The 26,406-nt window shown below is 46.6% G+C and overlaps 1 protein-coding gene across 1 annotated transcript; it reads left to right on the forward strand.

The window, feature by feature from the left end:
* The first annotated feature begins 43 nt into the window (after window positions 1-43).
* Window positions 44-21,037, forward strand: LOC146057833 (pleckstrin homology domain-containing family A member 3-like). The gene is made up of 8 exons (XM_083169567.1): window positions 44-386; window positions 3,470-3,586; window positions 6,675-6,830; window positions 10,900-11,036; window positions 17,071-17,247; window positions 18,548-18,591; window positions 19,015-19,174; window positions 20,819-21,037. Exons 1-8 carry the CDS (start codon window positions 332-334, stop codon window positions 20,828-20,830), a joined length of 858 nt encoding a protein of 285 aa, XP_083025693.1. The 5' UTR covers window positions 44-331; the 3' UTR covers window positions 20,831-21,037.
* Window positions 21,038-26,406: the final 5,369 nt, after the last annotated feature.

A 26,406-nucleotide genomic window follows, 5' to 3' on the forward strand; every position in this document is an offset into this window, starting at 1 on the left:
GCCAATCACATCACGCGTCAGCGCAGCTGAGTATAGTAAAGAAAATTCTGAAGCTGGCACTGCAGAACATAAGCCCGCAAACAGGTTCCAGTCTCATACGATTTGGTAAATACGGTATACAAGCCACGCCCACCGATCCACGTGCCTTCGCATTGTTCAACCGGGATTGGCAGAATGCATCGTTTTGATCAAGCACAGAATCTTGCATACTAGGGGCGTTACTAGCTGTGATTGGTCACGCCTCTCGCCGTCCATTGGCTGATACAGTTGACAGCTGGTTGAGCCTTGCTTTGCAGGTACAGCAGGTACAGCAGGCAGCAGACATCGGGTAATGAGGCTGCTGGACATGGAGGGCTCGTTGCTGAAATGGACCAACTACCTATCAGGTATTGCTGCTGGGTCATGTGTTATACTAATATATGGCTGCTGTGTCCTGGGTAGCTTGGGTGCCGGCAGAATTCTCCTGCTGGATATGCACAGGGACCCGAAATAAACACCAGCACCTCGTGTAGATCAGATCATAGGACGGCAGGCTAGTAATGTCACTTTATTATTATTATTATTATTATTATTATTATACACCACAACAAGGTTTCTTCTAATGCATACATGGAAACATTGACATACAGTTTCTATCTCCCACAAGCCAACATCACAGTGACATCACATTTATAACATTTACAATTAATGGTGAATAAATAAAGTTAATATTTACAGATTTATGTTGTTCAATTCTGCACTTGGAATTATTCTGTATATGGCAGAGGATTCCAAAATGCGGTCTCCAAGGCACCCCAATGATCCAGGTTTTAAGTATGCACATTCCCTGCCACAGCTGACTTAAGGGCAGATTTATTAAGCCCGGTGAAGTCATAAAGTGGTCGGTAATAATGCAGCAGCCAATCAGCTGCTAACTGTACATTTTCAAACCCAGCCTGTACCATGACAGTTAGGAACTCATTGGCTGGTGCGTTATCACTGGCCACTTTATCACTTCACCAGGCTTAATAAATCTGCATTGCTGGACTCCTGGATCATTATCTGCTGGGCCCACGTTAATGCTGCTGCCTTCTGGGCCCACTTGGTCCCCTGCTACCTGAAAACTTACCTGAGGATGCTGTTACTTATCTGAGGATGCTCCCCTGCCATTGTGATCTGCTTGCATATGTTGGTATCCCAGTGACTTCCCGTTATTGTGTCTGTCCCCTGGTAGTGCTTCTGACCAGCATTCTGTACAGCTCCCTTCTCGTATGCCGGTTCCATGTTTAGCTTTGTTGCTACCTATGGAGGCCACGAGAGTTTGACAGGGGCCTCCAAACTAGCTGCACCACTGGGTGTGTATGTGATCTTCTATTGACTACACTTAAGCTGGGTACACACTAGGTGATTCCTGGCACCGCTGATGTTGATAACTATATCGGCAGGGCCATGGAGGAATTGCCTTTGTGCATACACACTGAGGCATATCGTTAATGATATTGGTCAGTGATGTCACTGGACCCCCGCTCTGTACATGCAGTCACTGGTGATATTGTCAGATTGAGCTTCATATACAGACGACAGGGAGGATCCTTAACGATGCGCAGGAGCGCGTATTGTGATCCCTGTAGCAATTGCCTTCGACAATATTTTTAATCGTGAGGGTGCTCGCTGCCTGATTGACAAGCAGGGGACGTTCCGAGGTGGACACCTGCCGTTTTTAGGCTCCAAATATAGGGTTGTGATCATTTGGTCTACAGCATGATGGTCGACAGTCATTAGGTCGACACCATTAGGTCGACGTAGGTCTAGGTCGACATGGTTATAGGTCGAAAGGTCATTAGTTCAACAGTTTTAGTTCGACAGGTCATTAGTTCAACAATGCAAGAGGGGGTGTGAGGGTCTGCGCTCAGAGTGTGCAATAAATGACTGACAGTGAGTGTTGGATAAATGCAGTTTTATTTTCACTGACAATGTATCCACTGTGCCGTTGCGTGCAGCTTAGGGTGTTGGACAAATGCAGTTTTGTAATCACTGACAATGTATCCACTTTTCCGTTGCGTGCAAGGGGTTAAGAACAGCCACATCAACAGACACATCAAGTCTCCTCCCGGCTGGGAGTCGAGCGCGCGGCAACTGCATCAGACAGACCAAGGCGCGAATCCCGCGTGACTTCAACCCGGAAGTCCCGTCTGTGCAGTAGCCGTGGTAACCGGCGAATCGAGCGGACAAGGCGCCGATTCAGCCCAGGTGTGACGGAGCCAGCAAGAGGAAGAAGGATAGAGGACAAGCACCCCCGGCGAGAACAGGTATAGTGTACTGCGGGTGGAACGGGACGCCAGCCCCCCGCACCACTTACTTGCATATCGGCTTTGTGACTTTTTCTTCTCCCCCATTGACTGCAACCACCCCACCATATCTGTGTGCTTGCCCAGCCGCACAGATTCACCTTTCCCCCCCCCCTCCCCCCCCCCCATTGTTCTTAACCCCTTGCACGCAACGGAAAAGTGGATACATTGTCAGTGATTACAAAACTGCATTTGTCCAACACCCTAAGCTGCACGCAACGGCACAGTGGATACATTGTCAGTGAAAATAAAACTGCATTTATCCAACACTCACTGTCAGTCATTTATTGCACACTCTGAGCGCAGACCCTCACACCCCCTCTTGCATTACTATTTAAAGGGCAGCCCCCCTTTACCGAGGACCAGCGGCTCGAGTGTTTGCTCATCCATAGAGGTTCAGCGCCAACCACAAAAACCAAGTGCAAAATTAGTTCAACAATGTCTAGGTCGACATGGGGTTTTTCACAGTTTTTTTACCTGAATGTCAACACAGTCAACATGGACACAGTTTAAAGTGCACGGTGCCTAGCTACGCTTGGCACACTATTTTATTCTCCCACCACGCCCTAGTGGATGGTAGGGCATGAAATGCACATGTCGGCGTAAAAAACCCCATGTCGACCTTTTGACTGTCGACCTAGACACTGTCGAACTAACGTCCTTTCGACCTTTTACCATGTCGACCTTTTCCCATGTTGACCTAATGACTTTCGACCATCATGCTGTAGACGAAAGGGCCGCATCCCCAAATAAACTCAGTCTAGTGGTCAGGTGTAAATTACCCCCAAGATGTTTGTGTGTGTACAAGACAGGCTGCCTAATGAGTTTATGGACAGAACGTATTGGAAAATGGATCAGAACTTTATTCAAGTATCCTCAGTTCTGATAACTCCTACAACTAACCAGCCTACATTTGTGATTGTCGTTAGTAGAAGTATTTTCTAACCTGGTTTAGTGTTTGCTTGTATTCTTAGTCATTTATTGTGTGTGTTTATAGAGGTGTAACGCTTACCTAAAGTAATCACCATGTCTTATCAATGTGTCCAGATGTTGATTTATGTGTTGAGCAGACTAAAGGAATTTGTCAGGTACAAATTATACTGGTAGAGAAATATTTCATGCGTTGTATGTAATCTCCGCAGGCTGGCAGCTGCGTTACTTTGTGCTGGACAGAGGGATATTGTCTTACTATGACTCCCCGGACAATGTTGGCAAAGCAAGCAAGGGCAGCATTAAAATAGCAGTATGTGAGATCCGAGGTAGGTCTTCCACTTATTATCCTGTTTGACTTTTGTTCGCCATTTAAGTTAATCCTAATGTTATTTATCAAACATTTTATTTTCTTTCTTTCATTCTTATTTTATTTAAATTTTTACTTAATAACTGTGTCTATTGAACCATCTGTCTATTCCTAAATATATAGTATAGTGTGTGTGTGTGTGTGTGTGTGTGTGTGTGTGTGTGTGTGTGTGTGTGTGTGTGTGTGTGTGTGTGTGTAAATCAGGCTTGCTATCCTCATTCAGAAGGAGGCTTCCAATTTGGCAAGTGATGCAGTGAGCCATGTGAGGGGACCAGTGGCATAACTATAAATTTTGCTCCCCCCAGCAAAAAAAGTTTCTGCCCCCCCCATGCCCCTTACACATTACGTCTTACATTGTAATGCCCCTTACACTATATGCCACATGCCGTAATTAACCTTACACTATACTCCACACACCTAAATGCACCTTACACTATGGGTGGAATTTAATGCCGCCTGAGTTCATTGCAGTGTGAGATGTCTGCCGAACTCAGGCATTTTTTAAAGGGGAATTAACTGTACTAGCACGGCGCCCATCGCATCACAGACCGTAAGGCATGCGATGGTATGCGATGCAATGGCAGCCGATGTTATACAATTTTAAATTGTATACCATCGAATTGTATGCCATTGTATCGCATATACAATGGTATGCGATTTAAAATTGTATAAGCACCCTAATGGGGGCTTACAATGTTAAAAGTGTGGCGAGCGCAGCGGTACGCGTCCTACGACCTTTTCATACCCCCACTATCCATGTCAGCGTGGAGTTGATTTTATATAGTGTGGCGAGCGCAAAGTGTGGCGAGGGGACGCGGAATACATGTAAAGTAATATGCGGGGCTCGCTGCGCTCTCCACACTATATGAAAACAACTCCACGCCGACGTGGATAGTGGGGGTATGAAAAGGTCGTAGGACGCGTACTGCAGCCCCTCGCGGGCTCGCTGCGCTCGCCATGTTTCGGGTTCACGTTCATAGTGGGGGTGGCATGGGGGTGCATTTAACATTGTAAGCCTCCATTAGAGTGCTTATACAATTAAACATCGTATAGGGGCCTTATACAATTTTAAATCGCATCGCAGTGCATCGGGTGTATGGCATGCGATGCGATTATATGTAGTGCGACCAAATATCGTGGGCGCCGTGCTAGTACACAAGTACCGAATTAACTTACAAGGCATGGTTTTGCCTTGTAAGTTAATTCCCCTTTAAAAAAACGTCTGAGTTCGGTGGACACCTCGCACTGCCGCTGAGCTCGGGCGGCATTCAGTTTCGCCCTATATTGTATGTCACGCATCCTTATGCTCCTTACTCTATAGGCCACACACCATACTGCCCTTTACACTGCACAAATTAAGACTTCTGTGCGACCAAGCCGCACCGCTGCCAGAAAAAGGGTGTAACCTCACTGAGAGGGGGCAAGGCTTATTGGGAATAATGCTCCCACAAGTCATGCCATCGATGGCAACCATCGATGGCAAAGGCAACGATGGCCATCCCTAACTGTGAGAGGGAGGATACTGCACCAGCCTGTGTGGACAGACAGAGGCTGTGTGCGTGCACATAAACCCCCCTAGTTCCTGCCTGTGCTGCTGCTGGGAGGAAGGGAGGGAGCGACAGAACGGACCTCACTGCATAGCTGAGGTGAGAGTGAGAGGCTTCCTGCCGCTGCTGCCGGTGCCACTGCCTGTGTTAGGCAGACAGTGACAGGAAATACATACGGCATCTGGCAGCAGCAGAGGGCACCACAGCTCGGCACTCCCCGCAGACCCCGGTGGCGCCGGCTCCTCCATGCCACTGCGGGGTCTGCAGCAGTGTAGTTACGCCACTGGAGGGGACGCAAGACACTTTTTTAGTGTTTATGTCGACTGTGTCGACATTCGGGATAAAAAAGTGAAAACTCCCAAGTCGACCATGGACCTAATGACCATGTCGACCTTCATGCATATCAACCTAATGCTTGAAGACCTAATGTCTGTATATACAATGATCCATACACAGCAGGACACTATGGAAAGCCATTCAGTCTGCTGTTTAAAACCAGCAGAAGAAAGTCAGCCAACAGCGATGAAGCTGGAGAGAGCATAAGCTTTCACCACTCATCACTGGGCGGCTTTTGAGCTGAAAGCTGCTCGCCACAACTTTTACTAAAGTTAATACATGGAGACGTGGACACAGGAGGGTGGCGTGGACACAAAAGGGTGCAATTGCTTTTAGAATAGCGGCTAACGTAATTGGCGTAGTGGTGGCTGCAAAGATGAGGTAGTACCGAAAGGATTACCTCAGAAATATCAATGTCCACTTTGACACATTCAGATGTGTCCTCTACACCTGTGATTTTTTTATTTTCTGCCACTTCTGGTTTAACTTTGTAGCTTAGCCGCTAGAAGTGATTACTGTGCTTAAGTAATTTTTTTTTTCAGAATTTTTCTTATTAGTATACTAAGAGGTCTATGTACCAATCATTGGAGAGAGATAAAGTGAATGGAGACAAAATACTAGTCAATCAGCTCCTAACTGCCATGTTACATGCTGGAATTCAAAAGTGACCAGAGGTTCCCGAACATTTTGAATTACAGCACCCCTGAGTATCAGAATATTTTTTTACAGCACCCCTAGACCAAATGTTTCTAATTGATAAAATCGGGGAAAAAAAAAATTAAATTAAGTAAATTGCGTTTAGATCTCATCTTTAGGGTCAGTTATGTGGTAATGGACAAGATTCCACCCTGCCCACCCCCTCCCTCCCCTACCAATACTGTGATAGCTGCCGATGGCGTTCGTACAATGGCCCTGCACATGCGCAAATATGTGCATGCCTAGAGCCGCACCATCGGTCCCCTGGTGCGAATACGCTGGGGACCGAATGATATTGAATCACCCCCAAAGTTTCACTCAATTTTTAAGATATGGTCTCGGAGTGCTGCTGCTTGTCGGATGATTACTGCATGGACTCCTGATGGCATCACAGCAGCTGGTACTTTTGATTGGAGAGCCGAGCTGATAAATATGCTTTCCTTAAATTGCCCTTTCTTCATCTTGCAGTGCATCAGACTGATAGCTGCCGAATGGACCTACTGATACCAAGGGAACAGTGCTTTTATTTGTGTGCGGAGAATGCGGCTGACAGGCAGAGATGGCTGGTGGCACTAGGATCTGCCAAAGCCTGCCTGGGTGACATTGGAACGCAACAAACAAAAGGTACATGTGCAAATCTCTTGGACCAGATTGTAAAGTCTTCAAGATAACCCTCATCATTTTGCTCTTCATATTATACCAGGTTTCTCCTAAGAAATAAAATACCCAGGTGCTAAATAGATAACCCACCAATAAGAAAGGGTAAAAGTACCTCTTGTACTCCAAAAGGGACAATAGCCACTTCCCTTTACTAAAAACTATTAGAGAGATGGATAGATGTAGAATAAATCTTAAGAATATGCATAACTATTTGCTGAAAATCTGTAGGGGTGCTGTCCCCCATAAGTGTGAGACAAAAACAGGTATGTATTATTATATTAAATGGATGTATGCATTCCTGGATAACGACTGTCGGTCCACCCTGACAGCCGTGTTCCTTGCCCGTTTGTGGATGGCCCAACAGCAAATCGGCAGATGGGATTCAATGTTCCACCTGCCGTACGGCGAAAAAGGGGGTGTGTCCACGTAAATAGCCCGAGGATTGTCACGATGCGGCCGGGATCGCAACAATCCTTGTCCGTTATCGGCAGAACGAGCCTGACAGCTTTTAAAGTCATGCTCATTCCGCCGTGATGCCTCTTCAGTTAAGACATCATTGAATAGGGCCCCGCCGCTATTTCCCCCATAGGAATTAGCGGCAGAGGATCGCATACCTCCCTTAGTTTTATATTTATCACATTAGGAGTATATCAATCTGTATTCTATTTAATGTGGTGCCTGTAGGGGGCGACCTTAATAATAACAATAATGCGGTGGTAGTAAGACAACCAGTGGATCTTCTAGCCATCCAAGCTGGAACACACTTTATGCCGCCAACAGGAAATGTGCACACAAATCATATATACTTTCATGATGATGTTATGAAATGATGCCGCAACGGCTCCAATGTAAAGAGCTATACACAATCCAATGGTGTTTATGTCGTAGGGAGGGATTGATCCTATTAACGCTGAAGGGTGCAAGGTGCCATTTAAACGCTGGTAAAGGCACCTGATTTAAGACTAAAGGGGTGTACACACGGAGCAAATTTGTGCTATTTTCTAAGCAATCTGACTAGATTGCTTAGAAAGTAAGCACAGATCTCTCCGTGTGTATGCTCCGAGAGATTAAATATCTCTTGCTAACTAAGTCAGTGCATGCAGTCAAAATCTAGTCAGATTGCTTAGCAAATTACTGCAAATCTCTCTGTGTGTACAGAATGAGAGATACTGATCGCAATCTCTCATTCTGAAGAACTACCCGGCCTTTTTTTGCTTAAGCAAAATTGCTTAGCAAAATTGCTTAGCACAAATCTCTGCGTGTGTATGTGCTCCCCATGGGAGATCTTGACACCAGAAAAATTGCTTAGCAAAATTGCTTAGCACCGATCTCTACGTGTGTATGCCCCTTTACTCTCACACCCTTTGCTGAGGGAATCCACTTAAAGGCCCTTATTCTGGTTGGTGCGGCCAGAGCCGCACACGGTGCTCTGGCCGCACAAACCAATCCCCGCCCACGAGACGGATCGCCACGGCCGTCCGTACACGGACGGCTGGCGATCCGCATAAAAATGGTGGAGGCGTACGCCTCCACCATGGTGGGAGCTGCCCCCTGCATTCGATGGTCGTCGACCATCGAAGGCAGGTCCGCACGCCCCAGCAGCTCCCGCAAGCTGAGACCACACGGACAATCGTCCGTGTGCTAGCTTGTATGGGGGCTGAGAGCTGACATCCGGCGACGTCAGCTTTCCGCCCCCATGAGTTGCGTCATACCCTCATTACCATGCATACGCCCCGCGTTTGCATGGGAACGCCCATGAAACGCGGGGCGTACACATAGGGAAATGAGGGTATGAAGCCCCTCACGCCCCTATACGCCCCCTTTGCGGCGGACGAAATACGTCTGCGGCGAAGGGGGCTGCACATGCGCAGATTGACCTCTGCGCATGTGCAGAATAAAAACATCGGCGGTACGGCCGCACGCGGGCCGTACCGTCCGAATTAGAATAAGGGCCAAAATTACTTGCAACCCTATGGAGGTGCGAGCACTTTTAAGCGGATTCAGCCCACCGTAAAGTGAGCCCGGTGCCGAGATAATTCGCAAGTTCGAATCATCCGCACCTAATAGGATCGACCCCATAGTCTGATACACACCCTGATAGTAATCAGTATAATGCAGTGCATTGGTATTTCAGGCTTCTTGCTAGCATGCCAGGGATTGTTGCTACAGGTTGAGTATCCCGTATCCAAAATGCTCGGGACCAGGAGAATTTTGGATAACGGATTATTCCGTATTTCGGAATATTTTAATATTTCAATTATGTATTTTGAAGTATCTTGCATGTATGCTGTATAAACACATAAAATACACACAAATATATTTTATTACCGCATAAAATACACACAAATATATTTTATTTGTTCAAAAAACAAGGTTTCAAATCATGAAACAAAATTTGTGTACTATATCAGATATTGAATTTGAATGCCAAGCAATCATTGTCTTGCACATATATAGTGCCAGTTACATATCATGTCCCCAGTGATGCTGTTACATATGTCCTCAGTGAGTTTTTAGCAAAAAAAATATTTTCTTTTCACTTTCTGGAATGTATGGTTTTCGGAATAATTCGGATAACGGATACTCGGATACGGGATACTCAACCTGTATCATCTTACGCTGTTTAAACACATGCTAGTATGCTTTGATCCAAGTCAATGCCCCTATGTAAACAAAAGCTAAATATACATAATGTCTACAGTATGGTATGAGATTGCAATGTTGTTTAGTATAATGAGGAACCTTCATATACTGCAATTGGATGTGATGTAGGTGGCGTTTAATTGAGAAGTCCGTCCTTTATAGGGTTATTCTCCTGAGTAAATTACTGCCGTCATTTCTCTTTGTGCATCTGCTGTGCTGTGTGTATCTTGACGAAGGACCCAGAATAGACTCTAAATATTGAAAATTTGGGGCCAATTCAGATTCGTTTGGACGGGCTGCAAACGTCAGATTAACAAACAACGGCGCATATGCATGGTAGGCTGTGTTCATATGTGAGCCTTCCGCCCGAAGGTGCATTCAGGGTGATTGACATCCAGCGGGTGTTTGGGGGTATGCCGCTGGTGTTTTTATGGGCGTTCCCCAGCCGTCAGGAGGGAGGGCCACTGACGTAATAAGCGCCCTCCTTCCATGGCCTACGCGGCGCTGAGTGAATCCTGGCTCACTCAGCGCTGCGAGCAGAAGGAAAATAATCTGATTGGTGAATGATTTTCCCTGTGTGCATGGCTTTGTACACGTTCGCAGTTGTGCAGAGGGATGGGGAAGTGCGGGGGGCTACCTGCTTGCTGAACTCTGAACAGTTGCAATTCTGAATCAGGTCTATGGTTTGTTTATTTATTTCCATGAGAATTTTTCTTATTCGGACTGGTCGGAATGACATAATGTTAACATCGCCCAGTGTGTATTCTCTGTCGCTTACTATTCTCGCTCCCCAGCGTCGTTGGTGACATCCTTCATCTTCTGTACATGCAGGATGACATAGCAGCATGGCCCATAGTGTATGCACTTGCCAATGCCAGGTCCTGACGCAGTTGATGTCACTGGGTACGCACATCGTTTAGTGTTTCCTCAGCTTAGTGAACATTCAATCTGATTATATTGCTGCCAATGGAGCCCTTACTGTACCATCTGAGATCATTGTTGCTGCCAATGAACAATTGTGCCAGCTATGGAGAGCAGTTTGTATGGCCTAAGATCTAGCATGATGTCATCAGAACCAATAGGATCACTAGGAGATACTTCATAATGTGGTCAGAAGGTGACTGAAGTTGATTGCTATCAGCCTGTGCTTGTAATTGCTCTAACTGATCCACATGACACCAAAAGCTATCCAGCTGCTTGGCCCAAAGTGGTGGAAAGACAGATCTTCTCCAATTTGGCCATTTATGTTTGTGGCCAGATATGACATTAATACTGTCATCCAGCACTTCCGCAGAGCGGCAGTTTGGAGCCATGGGGAGATAGGTTAATGCCTGTATTTCACTGTGATGTGATATTATGTCCCAACTAACAAGAAATCTGTTCTCATCAGATAATCTGACTGATAATGAATTTCTGGTTCGGAAATTGTCTGAGCTTCGGTTGTTCTGTGATCTACTGATGGAGCAGGTGGTGGAAGTACAAGGAGCGGTTGATGCAGATGAGCTGGGGGCTTCATCAAACATGGAGGTAAAATGACCGATTATAAGCCGATATAATGCACATGAAATATTTAAGGGAAAACCCGAGTTAAGCTAGAACATAAAACATTACTCCCATTCTTCATCCAACAGAACCGTCTCTCCCCATCCATACAATCTTCCCATCTGACGTGAACACTTTAAAAAAATATATTAATCAGTACGCACAGCAAAATCTGATAAAGTGTTCAACACTTGTTAAGCTTAAGCACAATATACTCTGGCTATCTTGTAACATAAGGATTTTTTTGTTTAAAGGATTTTTTTTTTAAATTGAGTATTTTTTAAAATTATTTTTAACTGTAACATAATGATTTTTTTTAATAGGCTTTCTTTTGGCAGGTGAGATGAGCCAATCACGTCCTTCTTTACTTTCTGTTCCATTTCTTGGGCCTGATTCACTCCTCTCGCCCCTGTGCACGGCTGCAAACGCTTAGGCAGCCGTGCACACGGAGAAAATCATTCACCATCAAATTATTTTCTCCCAAGTCTAGACTCACTCAGCATTGCGAAGGCCGTGGGGAGAAGGAGGCCTCTGATGACATCAGCAGCCCTCCCTATGGCTGGGGAACACCTGCATTTTTTGGGACACTCCCAGAAAACGCTGCATTTCTGCCCCCAATTGCCCTTTGGATGGCTCGCACATGTGCACTGTGTACCATACGGATGCGCGGTCAATCGATAATCGCTCGGTGCTGATCGTTTGGTTTAACTTAATTGCAATTTTTTTATTCAAAAATGGTCTACATTGTATGTTGAACTATGTTAATGTTCTTATTGTAAAGTGGCTCACCATTGTATCTTTTACTAGCGCTAGGGCTGTTCAGCCTGACTAGACATTGGACTTGAAAAGGTTAAAGTCTTTTTGAGCAGTTTATCCCCCCACACGTTTGTGACCAAACAGGTTTAACATGTGTAACTTATCTGCGTTGTGTTAATCGCCTAATCTGAGGAAGTAATACAGAGAATAGAGAGTTTATTTTTAACTATATACTGCATATGTCATACTAGCATGGTTCAGAAAGTATAGACCCATAGCATCCATGCCACACAGCTAATAGCATATTAAATTAATATACCCTATATGGGTGATATATGGGGCGAAATGTAATAGGTGGCGATTTTTCGTCATGTTTAAAAATAGCACCTTTAAAATCAAATTTTTACTGAAAATTCGCATATGTAATGACATGCGAATTTGCGGCAAAAAAGTGCGATATGGTGTGATTTAGTGCGATTTCTAGACTTGAAAATGTGCACATTTTCAAACATGCAATTTTGTGAAAACTTCCCCAGGACCCCTGCCCATGCTGACCGGTCAGAGGGATGAATGCTTTGGCCGGGGGGACTTGTATAAAAAGTCTCCCCCCGGCTGTGGCATTACCCTGCTGGCTGGTTGGGCCCGGTGCTGGTTCTTGAAATACGGGGGACCCCTAGTCATTTTGTCCCCCATATTTTGGGCACGTGGACCGGCCCTTGAGCCTGGTGCTGGTTTTGTAAAATTCAGGGAACCCCAACATGTTGTCCCTGTGATTTTATGAAACCAGGACCGGCTCTTTGAGCCCGAGCTGGTTATGCTCAGGAGGGGGACCCCACGCCGTTTTTTCCCCTTTTTTGGATTTAACCCTTTTTTTGGACAGAACCATGCACAGATCACAATGATCTGTGCATGGTTCTGTCAAATTCTCCAGTCAGAACCTGGTCTAATTTTTGGGTGATTTTTGGTAACGTTTACCAAAAATCCCACCCTATTACATGTGCAACTTGTATCCTTTACAATGGGAAAACATCTGGATGCAAATTGAAGTGTGACTAAAAATCGGCACTTCCAAATTTTTTTTTACTGCGAATCGTACCCTATAACATGTGCGATTTTTGGAAAACGTACGATATCGGCCGGTTTCTACCAAAAATCGCACATGTCTAAAAAGTCTACCCCTATTACATTTCACCCATGTTATACTTATGTATAATGATAATGTCCATGATAAGGTATGCATTCAGTCATAATGTCGACACCAGTTTGTCTAATGTTCTTATATTGTCGTGGATACAAAGAGAAATGTTGACATTACAGATAGGGTTAGAGGTTGACCTTGTGCCTGATTCTTCTTTGAAAATAAAGCATAAAAAAAAAGATATTATATAGTATCTGGAACAAACCATATTGCCATTCAAGGGGAGCAAATACATTTAGATTTTTTTCTGTGCAGGATAAATACTGGCTGCTTTTGCATATAACCCACAAATGTCAGCCTGCTTCATTTCTACACCAAGGTTTACATTTCAGTTTGCACACAGTCCACCTTAATCTAATCGGTGGGATGGCGGTTGGCGCTGATCTGTTTGCTAAGCTGCTAGTATACGTATGGGCCTGAATCATGCCCATAATGCTTAACTTAGACTAAGCGGTCTCCTTAGGTAGACATGGCATTTGTAGATCTGTACATTTTCAAGAACAGTGGCGATTACAGCCCCCCAAACGTTACAGCATGTCCCTCATGCTACATTGAAGGGCGCACTTCAAGCCTTATTGTAAGGCCTGCTCTGCATATGCACAGAACTGTGTTCATGCCAAAGGCCCTTCAGTCTTGGGAGTAGGTGAGGACAGGTGTCAGAGCCATTTGTCCTAAGGATTCGGTCTATCGGCTTTCACAGTGATGGAGTGATGTATAAGGAAACAAATAGAGCTCATGCACGGGTGCTAGCACATGCCGGATATCTATCATAGAAATCAAGGACTCCTACGTCTCACACATTGATGTTTCTAAAATTGGAAACCAAGCAGATGCTGTTTTCTGGAGTGATGGAGTCACATTGCTGTGCATGGGATCACCTTGTACTTGTCTCAAAGATAATGAACCACAACCTTATTTCTATCATACGGTAGCAGGGGGGGGGGGGGAATATATATTTCAAACAGTGGAAGGATAGAGTAATTTGGGGGCACAGCTCTTAACAAATATAGATAGATAGATAGATAGATAGATATGGACTGTATGCAGGGGTTAAAGTGAGGGGGAGTTCTGCCTCTACCACAGCCCTGAACAGTAATTCCAACAGAAAAGCCTGTCCCAGCGGCTTCTTCTTCTGGCATGAGGTATGCAATGTCATGCCATCAACGCAGCTGAAGTGAAGAAGGGCCACCAAGAGGAGCAGCCTCTGTGCTTCCTGAAGACAGGGTGAGAGGGGGCCGGAGACACTCTGAGGTGAGAAAGCTGCTGGAGGAACACAGGGCATGGAGCTGCTGAGGGACATGGACAGTGACCTTCTGGAGTGACAGACAGATGTGTATAAGCAGCAAAACTGTGGACATTATGTGTATAAGGGGCACTACTGTGTGATTTAATATGAATCAAGGGCACTACCTGCGGTACTGGTCTAGGCCTAATGTTGTGGGGGGGGGGTTAGGGTAAAGGAGTTCCACCACCTCTCCAGGACCACTTTAAGCCCTGACTGTATGCTGAGTTTAACCGTGACTCATGTCCTTTAAGCCCCTGGAGCGTCCACTGCACTGGGAATTTTGGCAACATCCTGAAGGGAGTTTAGGAGAAGTTTCTGAAGTTCAGTAGACACTTTGATATTCCTGGAGAGTAAGCAGGTATGTCCTATACTCTGTAAATCACTGGATTCCAGTGCCCCGGGACTAGCAGGAAGCACATCGCCTTACTGACTGTAAAGGCCACTATACACTAGTGCGACTTCTCAGAGGCTTAGTTGCACGCAGTTTCCCTTGAACTCTGTGGGAACCTTCCCGGGCTGCAGGATCACATATGATACACTGTATGCAACCCTTTTGCATATGATGTATGGTATGCGATCCCAGCCGTGGCTGCAGGATACAATAAGACTTTATGGCAGCCTTTGCAATCTCAAGCTTTGATCTAATGCCCACAGGATCGTGAATCGGAAGCTGAGGTAAAACACATACGGTTTGTCACTTTTCTAACGATTTATCTATCAAATCTGCCGAAATCAGATGAAAAGGGCCCAAATCCTATAAGTGTATGGCCACCTTAACCTTTCAAGTTTTCTGGTGCTATGTAGATATGTCATCCTTTTAAATTTATCACCCATTAAATGTTTTTATATCTAGTTAATTTATTTATTGTTCAAAATGACCAGCACATGACTCATCACATGATGTGTTTGAATGTACAGTATAATTAAATAAGAAGTCATTGTGCAATATATAAGTATATCCCCGCCAGTGGTGTAGCTAGGTGCCCGGAGCATGGGCATGTTTCGCGCCCCCCACCCCCTGATTTGTAGTAGGAGGGCTCTTGTGCAGAGAAAAGTCGGCATGGCCTAACATGATACCACACACCATAATGCCCATTGCACATTTTAGCGAACTTTACAAATAAAGCCACATGCCGTAATGCCAATTATACATAAGGCCACACTTGATGCCCATTACATACTGTATGACACACCGTAATGCCCATTACATACTATGTAACAAACCGTAATGCCCATTACACATTTGACACATAAGTGCCACTTACCTACATGCTCATTGCTAGGAACTTCATGCTCAATGCCAGGGGCTTTATGCTCGATGCCAAGGGGGACTGATATTGCTCATTGCCAAGGAGGAATGCAGCCCGCTCCACTGCCCGCCAAACTCAGTTCTCCTGCCGCGCCACTCCCCGCTGTGCCCGGCTTAGCCACAGCTCAAGTCTCTCACTAGACCGCTAGCCAATAGCTGCTCGCAGTCTAGCAGCCAATGCTGCTTCTAATTGGCTGCTGGATCGCAAGCGCCTATTGGCTAGCGGTCCAGCGGGGGCCATTAATTGAAAATAGCTCTAGACGTGGAGCAGGCAAGCTGGGGGAGCAGGGCGGGGGAGCCAGCAGCAGAGTGCATGGCTCTGGCGCCCTGTGATATTTCGGGGCCCGGAGCTCATGCTCCGCCCTAACTACGCCCCTGATCCCCGCAATCACCTGTGCAGCACATCAGATGGGATGACGCATGATTAAGTGTACACGCTGAGTAATATGGAGGATACATCATTCTTATTTGCACGGAATAATATATCATCCAATAAATCACCTAATACGCACCTAGCCTTAGTTCATAGTATTTGTACATGATGGGGGTGATTCATCACCGCTCACTGCTTAGCGAGCGGCTTAACGCCACCCACCACCTGGCCGAACGCACACACCCCCTGCCCACCTGCTGCCGCCAGATCCCCTCGGTAACATGTGAAGGTTTGTGTAGAATAACACATCCCCTCCCATGCAGCCGCTAGAAAATAATCATTCGCCAATGTTTCCAGCCCTTGGATGAAGATGAGGCTGGCGACTGATGTCATGTGATGTCAACCGCCCACCCCCGGCAGGAATCAGCCCACCCGCATTCCCAGGGGGACGCCCGTAAAACTCTGAGCGTTCCTCTGCTCTGGGCCTATGTCCAAACCCCGGCCCTCCCTCCCCAAAGTGAATGGCCTGGCGAGTGTGTAACACACCAAAGTTATTTGGTGTCTGGGTTTTCACATGCGCAATCCCCGACCATCGGGGCTGGGGTTGAATTCGGATCGCTACGAGCGATTCTGAATCAGCCCACATGTGTTTGTTTTTTTATGTGTTGTAGATACATTGCATGTCATGTACAGTACGTTGCTGTTGTGTTAAGTGTGTCTATGTGCCTGTGATCTCAGTACATTAGGGGATTTGATGTAATGCAGTATTTTTCTTTTCTAGTATCATGTATTGCCAGCGTGTCTGTACACAGTGTACAGTGACCAGAACTATTATAGCATGTTGCTCTGCGCGAAGGCTGTTGCTGTCTCGCTAGATAGAGGGAGCACCAAATCAAAGTGTTTCTCTGCTTTTTATGGTATATTTGATAGTATAAATGTTACACAGTGTATTATTCTCTGCTTGTTCTCTCCTGCTGATTGGCTGTGCCAGAGCTCTGTTGGCTATTAGAAAAGCATTGGCGAATAGGATCACAGAGAACAATGGCTACCACTGAGCAGGTTTTTTGTAACCTTTTTTTTTTTGTTTGTTTCTTTCAGAAACTCCATGCGGCATGTTCTGTGCTACAGGGCACATGCTCCCACATCTGTGTCACACTGGATGACTGTATGAAATATGCCAGCACCAACCTGCACCCATTTAAACTTGGACAGGACCCGCCTCTACCTGTCTTACCAGGAGATGTTGTTGGCAGCAAGCTCCCCCAGAGTCGCAAGGTAACCTCTTGTCCGTTCTCTTTCTCCCTGCACTAGTATTTCACTATTGTAGTTTTCGTCAGACAACCTTTACATACATTAATCCCATAAAAAAATAGCATTGTGGGGGACCGGCATCGGCAAGTGCATACACACTTGCCGATGCCGTCCGCAACGGGGCCGACGGCGGGGGGCAGTGGGGGGGACAACAGGACATACTGCAGCATGGCAGTCGTTGTAGTTGTCGTTAATGGCATACAACAATGAGCAGTAGAAGGAGGTGGAATATCTGTTTGGGGTCTCTGGAGCCCATTTATCAAATTTTGCATTTACAATGCGATCTGGGTGGAATATTGCCGCCCAGGATCGAATTGTAGAATGCGCTCCTAGAGCTTGGGATGTATTCTCCCCGCTCGCAGGGACAGGGCTCCGAAAGGAGCCCGTCCCTGCGATGCACTCAGCCGGAAGCCGGTTGGTCTGCGCATGTGCAGTTAGCACTGTTCCCCCGCTGATTGCACTACCATGGCAGCAGTACGGTCCAGTAGCCATAGGCTACAATGGGCTATCACCATATATGAATGGCGATAGTCCAGGAATGTGAAGCCGGGCTGCCCTATGGGTGAGGCGGCCGGTGACGATGCAGGGGGGATCGCAGCAGGAATCGGAGCTTTTTGGTACATTTCAGTGATACTTAATATGGTACTTGTGTAATATCGGGGCGCCCGATTATTTGATTGTATGCCTTAACTTAAGGCATACAATCAGATGCGATGCGACGTGATTTTCGGCAAAATTGCATCGCGACCAAATCGCATGCGATGGATGCGATTTTCCATAGGATTCAATGTTAAAATGGTCCTATTCATTTCCCCACTATCCAAGTGGGCATGGAGTTGATTTTATATAGCGTGGCGAGCGCAGCCAGCCACCGAGCCCGAAGCGTGGCGAGCGGACGCGGATTACTTAAAATGTATTTCGCTGCGCTCGCCACGCTTTGGGCTCGGTGGCTCACTGCGCTCGCCACGCTATATAAAATCAACTCTATGCCCACTTGGATAGTGGGGAAATGAACAGGACCATTTTAACATTGAATCCTATTGAAAAACGCGTCCATCGATCACATGCGATTTGGTTGCATGCGATGCGATTTTTCCGACCCGATCTCAAAATCGGGCGCCCAGTTATTACACAAGTACCCTTAACATTTGTGGCTAAACCCCCCCCCCACACACACACACACACACACACACACACTTTTGAAGCTTAATGCATCTGGCCCTAATTCTTATCTGTGTGCTAAGTGACACTTTCTTTATTTAAGGTAAAATGTTCCCTCAGTTATCCTACAGCACCGACCTCTCACAGGTGAGTAGAACTGGAACGTTTATACTTGTAGTCATGGTCCTGCTCTGTTCCATGGGCCTCATTCAGCTTTGTTAGCAAAGTAAAAAAGCATGCAAATAGGCAAATCCATGTTGCATTGCAGATGGGGCAGATGTAACATGTGCAGAGGGTGTTAGATTTTGGTGGTGTGTGTTCAAACTGAAATCTAAACTGTAGTACAAAAATAAAGCAGCCAGTATTTACCCTGCACAGAAACAAAAAAACTCTCCCAAATGATTTTGCAAATCTAACTCTCCCTGCACTTGTTACATTTGTCCCACCTGCAGTGCACATGGTTTTATTCATTTTGAGAAAATATTTGCCCTGCGATCAGACCTGAATTAGGCCCTAAGTATGGAGGTAAATAGTGAATTATGTGAGATGAACGTGTCTTGTACCCCGTAGGTCGTCTGATTCCATACAGCAGGTTTATGGGCCTACGGTTACGAAGAATCTTGAGCAAATGGTAATGCGCTCACACACACGGGAACGGCAGCACTTACCATCCAGTAATGGGACATCAGGGAAAAAGGACAATGTACTATCCAACCACATTGATGTACAGGTAATGATTAGTGTTTATGCTCCAGATTCACAGCTCACACTGTGATCTCAGGTAACATTTCATTCAATTCTGAAATTATTATATTATTTATTTATTTATTTACAGTTTCTTATATAGCGCACACATATTCCGCAGCGCTTTACAGAGAATATTTGAACATTCACATCAGTCCCTGCCCCAGTGGAGCTTACAATCTATATTCCCTACCACATGTACACGCACACAGACATTCTAGGGTTAATTTGTTTGGGAGCCAAATAGCCTACCAGTATATTTTTGGACTGTGGGTTGGAAACCAGAGTACCTGGAGGAAACCCACGCAAGTACGGGGAGAATATACAAACTCCGCATAGTTAGAGCCATGGTGGGAATTGAACCCATGACCTCAGTGCTGTGAGACAGTAATGCTAATCATTACACAGTGGCGTAGCTTGGTTTGGGGCGCCCCCCCCCCCCCGCCGTTAATGGGGGGGGGGGGCGGGCGCCTCCCCCCTCCTCCCCTCTCAGATGATAGAATGAGGCTTTGATTGTGGCTGACACCTGATGTTTAAGTGTCAGGCCACTACCCAGGACAACACCAAGATTCCGCACATGATCCGAGTGTTTTAGTGCTGTGCCCCCCAGCTTAAGACCTGTCAGTTGGCTATGCTGCCATATTGTCCTGTGATTTATCATTAGGGCTTCTGTTTTATCTGGGTTCAGTCTCAGCCAACTGGCACTCATCCACTCCTGGAGCTCAGCTAGGCAGCCATGTAAGATTGTTATTGTGTTATCAGTGCCTGGAGCAAAGGACAGGCACAGTTGTGTATCATCTGCATAGCAATGGTAAACCAGGCCATGACGTCTGATTATGCCACCCAGTGGAAGCATGCATACTGCAAAAAGCATGGGAGATAGTATAGAGCCCTGTGGGACACCACAAGACAATGGCACTGGTGATGAAGAGTATACTCCCGGTGAAACTCTCTGTGACCTGCCAGCGAGAAATGATTTGAACCAGCTAACGACTGTGCCACCCAGGTCACAGAAATTCTTCAGGCGCTCAATTAGAATCCTATGGTCAATGGTGTCAAATGCTGCAGAGAGATCCAGAAGGATTAGGATTGAACAGTCTCCTCTATCCCTTGCATTTAGAAGATCATTGATCCCTTCTAATGCTACACCCATACACAGAGCGATGAGCAGCATGCATTTCGGACTAGACCGCATTGCATCTAGTTCAAAAAGCCTGTGATATTCTAAAGCAACCTGCGTTTTGAACTAGATGTGATGCAATCTATTCCATGTTACTTTTTATACTTGCAATATGATGTACGTGGGTGCACGCATCGCAGGGTAAAATCGCACTGTGTGTGGGCAGCATCACTTGTGCCTTGTGTATGATATGGCTACCTCTGCAGCAGTGCTTCCTGGGGTGCTTTGGTCCAGAAACGGTTCAAATTCAAATTGGTCAGAGTAATAGGCAACACCGGTGCTTGAGGCTTCCCATCAAAAATTATGTGGATGCACAGAAGCAAATCCTGCCCCTCACCACATAGCTGACCCTAAACTGACTCTAGGGTGCCCTGATTTAAAAAAAAAAAAAAAGATGGGAACCCCTGCTCTGCACATTGCTAATTACATCTCTGGTTTTTTTTTTTGCAGAATTCTGTCTAATGGGACCAGATTAAGAGTTAACACTTCGGAGGATCTTTTGCACAAATAACATTTTATAGACTGCATATCCTCAACAGCAGGATCCTGCCTGTTTACAGCTAGCCCTCATTTTTATACGTGGTGTCAATTTTTGTGCATTGGAACTAAGTAAACACATAGAATATAGAATGTAAATATAAATAAAGTCTAATTTTATGTATATCTAGACATTTTGTAAAATGTAAACCTTTGTAATCATGATCTACCAGCAAGCCTAGAATCTCCTATTGTGTTTTATCGGTCACCAGTTATGTCTCTGGGTTAAGTCAGACCTGATTGTCCAGTGGCCGAATACTGATGCACTGCGCATGTCTACGGCCTGTACTATGTACGTGCAAGGCTGTTCTGTAGCTAAATTTTGCTACTATTTCTATTCACAATCAGTTTGCAAGGTGATTGACAAGAAATAGGTGTCTGGGGGTGGAAACTGGCCATTTAGTGGGAGTTCTAAGAAAAATGCAGTTGCGCCTAGGAAAATGCTGGGAGTCTTCGGGAAAATGCAGGCGTGCCTGAGCGTTTTAGGGGAGGATGTGCGACGTCGGCTCCAGGCCGGATATGCCTTTTTCCATCACACCACCGACTACTGGATGATCTAAACCTGCAATGACTTGTGCCCAGTGTAAAAAAAATCAGTCGATGGTGAGCCTATTACGATGCGTTTTGGCCATTTGCTCTATTGGGGGGAGAGGCTCAACTGAACTTTGGCTGCCGCGAATTTGCAGCCATGCGATCCGGTGTGAATCTACCCCTCTGTCCTTCATGTGTGCCTCTGTGTTTGTGCCTATCTTTATCCATTTATGTCTCTGGGGAGCAATCAATGCGTTTTATTCTCCATGTGCAGCGAATCCTGTTTAGGATTCGCTGCACATTCGCAGGGTTCCGGAGGGCTGCAGCATTTGCTGCCAGCCCTCTCTGTCATCCTATTCAATGCCACAGTGGCTCGCTGCCCCTGAAGGCAAATTTTAACCGCCGCAGGGAGCCGGGGGATGGCGGCAGGCAGGAAGATGTAAGCCTCCCTGCCTGCCCCAGAATTTGTGAGGGAGAAGGAGGGCTCTCAGGGACACAGGCAGCAGAAGCTAATTCAGGTTGGCCTGGTAAGCTGCGAACATTGCTGCGTACTAAGTGCCAGAGATGCCACCCACCGCCCAGCCAAATACCCCCCCTCCTGACATATCCCCTTGCATGCCTCCGCTAGCAGGACAAATCATTCGATGGTCGCTGACGAGCGCTAGGATGAAGATGGGGCATCAGTTCACCTGCGTAACCATGGGAACGCCCAGCATTTTCATGGGGACATAGATCAAAAATGGAAAAAATGACAGAGCGCAAATCTAGTTTAAAACTTCCCTGAGTCTGCAGCTGTCCTTATCAAGGGAAGACTCCACCCCTGGAATTGTACATAACAGCAAAGAAAAATCAAAGACAGCGCTGATTCAGGTACTTAAATAAAAATATACTTTGAATAATTTTTTTTTTTTAACATTCATCTTTATTGAAAAAATTGTCTTTCCTTTTTCTTTTTTACATACAAAAGGAGACACAAAAGACAAAATACAAAAACATGAGAGAAAAAAAAAAAAAAACACAAAAGACAACATAACACATTAGCATGTCGTACGTACACTTCTTCATCTAGTATCTTATCCTTTTGCATACGCTACCGGTTACAGATCTTAACTGAGGCATGGGGACACTATAGAACTCACAATATTCAGGGGACATAAATACCTTGGATCAATTGGTATATTCCTACTACTCACAGCATGTAAATTATTGTTGATAGATATGTTCACCAAACATTTATAGACCTAGGACATCCCAATGTCGGGGAGAACACTGTCGTAACATTAATTCCTAAACTCTTTTCTGGCGCAGCTTTATATTCGGTAAAGAATCAGAGTTACCAACCCATTTAACCACCCTTCAAACTATAAAAAATTCAAATCATATAATTCTTAGTGAGCTCATTACAATGGTTACTGTAAGAGAGTAAATCTTGTGAATAAATATCCTTTTTATATAACCACTCCGTCCTACTTTGAATAATTAACAATCAATTATACATATCACACAAATACAGCTGCTGTCCAATCACAGCAGCCCCTGTCAATTAAGCACTTCTAGAAATGTTGCTTTTACCTTTTTTTTTTCTTTTGGGCTTTTATAGTCCACGGCTTAGCCCCGCGTCCCAGCGCTTCATCCTCTTCCACTTTCCAGTGGGAAGCGCAGCTTATTGGTTCCTCCCAAACTAATTTAATGGTATTAATTACTAAAATAATATAAAGAAAATACTTAGGACACAGAATATATGTAATGGGTATATTGTTTGTAATATTTTAAACAGAAAAAAACTAAAACCACTGCCTCCCCTGACTGCACGTCACTGCTCAGCAAGATCGCTCAGCACACAGCGATGTGCCAGCACTATGTGCTGAGCGATATGTCAGGGCCAGTGTTCGCTCAGAAAAATGGCCTGACATCACTACATGTGTTGGCCTCTTCTCTCCGATAACAAATGGTCACACATATGATCCATTGATGTGTCTTCGTACAATGTAGCTGTAGATATAGCGTCCATCTCTGAATCAGGACCCTTGTTAGTTGCTAGTTTTTTTCATTCATATTTAAGAGAGCGATTTCACATGTGATTTTCAAATGACCTATCTGGTTTGTACTTTGGCTGTCTTCTAGTTTTTAACCACCAGAGGGCATCTCCTAGTCAACTTTATTTAACACATACTTATTCTGCCTGTGGCCATACATACATGCCTGTGGAATCACATAATAGAGGGGCTGATTCAGGATCACTCTATGTGATCCAAATTCAGCCCCGATGGTGGGGGTTTGCACATGCACACTTCTGCGCATGTGCAAACCCCGGCACTGTGCGGTTTCGGCGAGGTACACACTCGCCAGGCCTTTCGTTGTTGGGAGGGAAGGCCGGGGGGCGGAAATGGCGCTGGAGCAGGGTAATGCCCCACGTTTTATGGTCGTCCCCATGAAAACGGGGAAATAGCGGTGGGCACCTATATGTCTTTCCCGACAGCATTGAAGAGGCATCTCAGAAAAACGAACATGACTTTAAAAGCAGTCGGGCTCGTTTTGCCGAGAACGGGCATGGATTGTCAAGCTCGCAGCCGGATCTTGACAACGGACGGCCGTTTCTTGCAGCCACGCACCCTTTTCCGCACTCAGCAGGTGGGACATTGAATTCCACCTGCCGATTATCAGCCGAGCAGGCTGAGAACAAGGCAGGGTCACATCTGCCGGGACATCCCGACAGTCGTGACCCGGGATTGAATATCCCCCTATGGAATTGCGCTATGACACTCTACTACTGAATAGAGATGAGCGGGTCCGGATCTCCGGGATCCGTCAGATCCAAATATCGCAATCCGAGTCTGGATCCGAGCCGGCTCAGGAGTTCCCGCCTAAATTCCGGACCGAAAACGAGGCAAAACGTCATCATTGCGCTGTCGGATTCTCGCGGGATCTGGATTCTATATAAGACGCACGCGCGCCCCGCCATCTTTACTCCAGCATAGGAGAGGGAAGAGGGTGCGTGTGCTCTGTGCTCTGTGCTGTGTGCTGTGCTACAATAATAATATATTATTTTGCTGCTGCTCACTCGATTAGGGTCTGCAGGGGCTGCTGTACACAAGTCCAGTGTACAGGGGCTGCAGTGGCCAGTGTACAAGGGGCTGTGTTCAGTGTGACAGGGCTTGTGTCCAGTGTGACAGGGCCTATGTACAGTGTGACAGGGTCTGTGTCCAGCGTACAGGGTTTGTGTCCAGTGTACAGGGGCTGTGTCCAGTGTACAAGGGGCTGTACAGGGGCTGTGTTCAGTGTGACAGGGCCTGTGTACAGTGTGACAAGGTCTGTGTCCAGTGTACAGGGTTTGTGTCCAGTGTACAGGGGTTGTGTCCAGTGTACAGGGGCTGTGTCCAGGGGCAGTGTCCAGTGTACAGGGGCTGTGTCCAGGGGTTGTGCCCAGTGTACAGGGGCTGTGACCAGTGTACAGGGGCTGTGTACAGGCATACCTCTCAACTGTCACGATTACAGCGGGACAGTCCTGATTTTTGGGTCCTGTCCCACTGTCCCACCCGCGGCAGGCATTGTCCCGCTGCGGGAGGTGGCAGTTGGGAGACCCCCCAATCTAATAGAATAGATGCTGTGCACATGCGCACAGCGTCTATTCTCGTATAAAAATGAGGTTGCAGCTAATTAGCATAAGCCACGCCCTCATTTGCATATGCCCCACCCCCTTTTCGGGCTTCGTCGCGCGAGTGTCCCTATTTCTTCGGCACGAAAGTTGGGAGGTATGGTACAGGGGTTGTGTCCAGTGTACAGGGGCTGTGTCCAGGGGTTGTGTCCAGTGTACAGGAGCTGTGTCCAGTGTCCAGGGGCAGTGTCCAGTGTGACGGCTGTGTCCAGTGTACAGGAGCTGTGTCCTGGGGCGGTGTCCAGAGGCTATGTCCATTGTCTAGGGGCTGTGTCCAGGGTAACGGGCTGTGTCCATTGTCCAGGGGCTGTGTCCAGGGTGACGAGCTGTGTCCAGTGTCCAGGGGCAAGGTCCAGGGGCAGTGTCCAGCGTGACGGCTGTGTCCATCGTACAGGAGCTGTGTCCAGGGGGGGTGTCCAGGGGCTGTGTCCATTGTCCAGGGGCTGTGTCCAGTGTCCAGAGGCTGTGTCCAGTGTGACGGCTGTGTCCAGTGTATAGGAGCTGTGTCCAGAGGCTGTGTCCATTGTCCAGGGGCTGTGTCCAGTGTGACGGCTGTGTCCAGTGCAGGGTTGCCGACCCTCCCGGAATTTCCGGGCGTCTCCCGAAAATCGGGACCCCCTCCCGGCCCCCCAGGAAGGGTGGGCAACCCTCCCGGATGCAGGGGGGACCCCCGCTGTCCCCCGGATCGCGGCATTAAAATGCCGCAATCCTCGAGTCTCAGAGGAGGGGGCGGAGCCAAAACGGCACAATCGCGCCATTTTAGCCCCGCCCCCTCCATGGAGATCCGTGAATTCCCTGATTTACCAGCATGGGGCGGGGCTTAGTGATGTCACTTGTAAGCCCCGCCCCCTGAGCGGCTGCTGAAACTCTCCTCTCCGGGCTTCTCCCGGAGAGGAGAATCTTAAAGTCGGCAACCCTGGTCCAGTGTACAGGAGCTGTGTCCAGAGGCTGTGTCCATTGTCCAGGGGCTGTGTCCAGGGTGACGGGCTGTGTCCAGTGTCTAGGGGCTGTGTCCAGTGTCCAAGGAGCTGTGTCCAGTGTGACAGGCTGTGTCCAGTGTAAAGTAAGAAAAGTAAATAAAAGTAATAAATAAAATAAAAACACATTTTTGGAGGATGATGGAGGAGGAAATAGTGGGAGATCAGCAACCTGATAGAAGTGCTGAAGCTGCTACCACCAGTCATGACAAGGCCAATACCTCTTTGTATTTTTTGCTCTTTGGAGCATTTCTCTTTTTTGGGATAGTTTATTAAACTGCCACCCTGTCTGCCCCTGCAGTGCCGCTCTGCTTCCAAGATGTGCCAGGTTGGAAGTG

This window comes from Crinia signifera, chromosome 2 (genome assembly GCF_055691185.1).
Source record: "Crinia signifera chromosome 2, ASM5569118v1, whole genome shotgun sequence".
In the NCBI taxonomy this organism is placed as follows: Eukaryota; Metazoa; Chordata; class Amphibia; order Anura; family Myobatrachidae; genus Crinia; species Crinia signifera.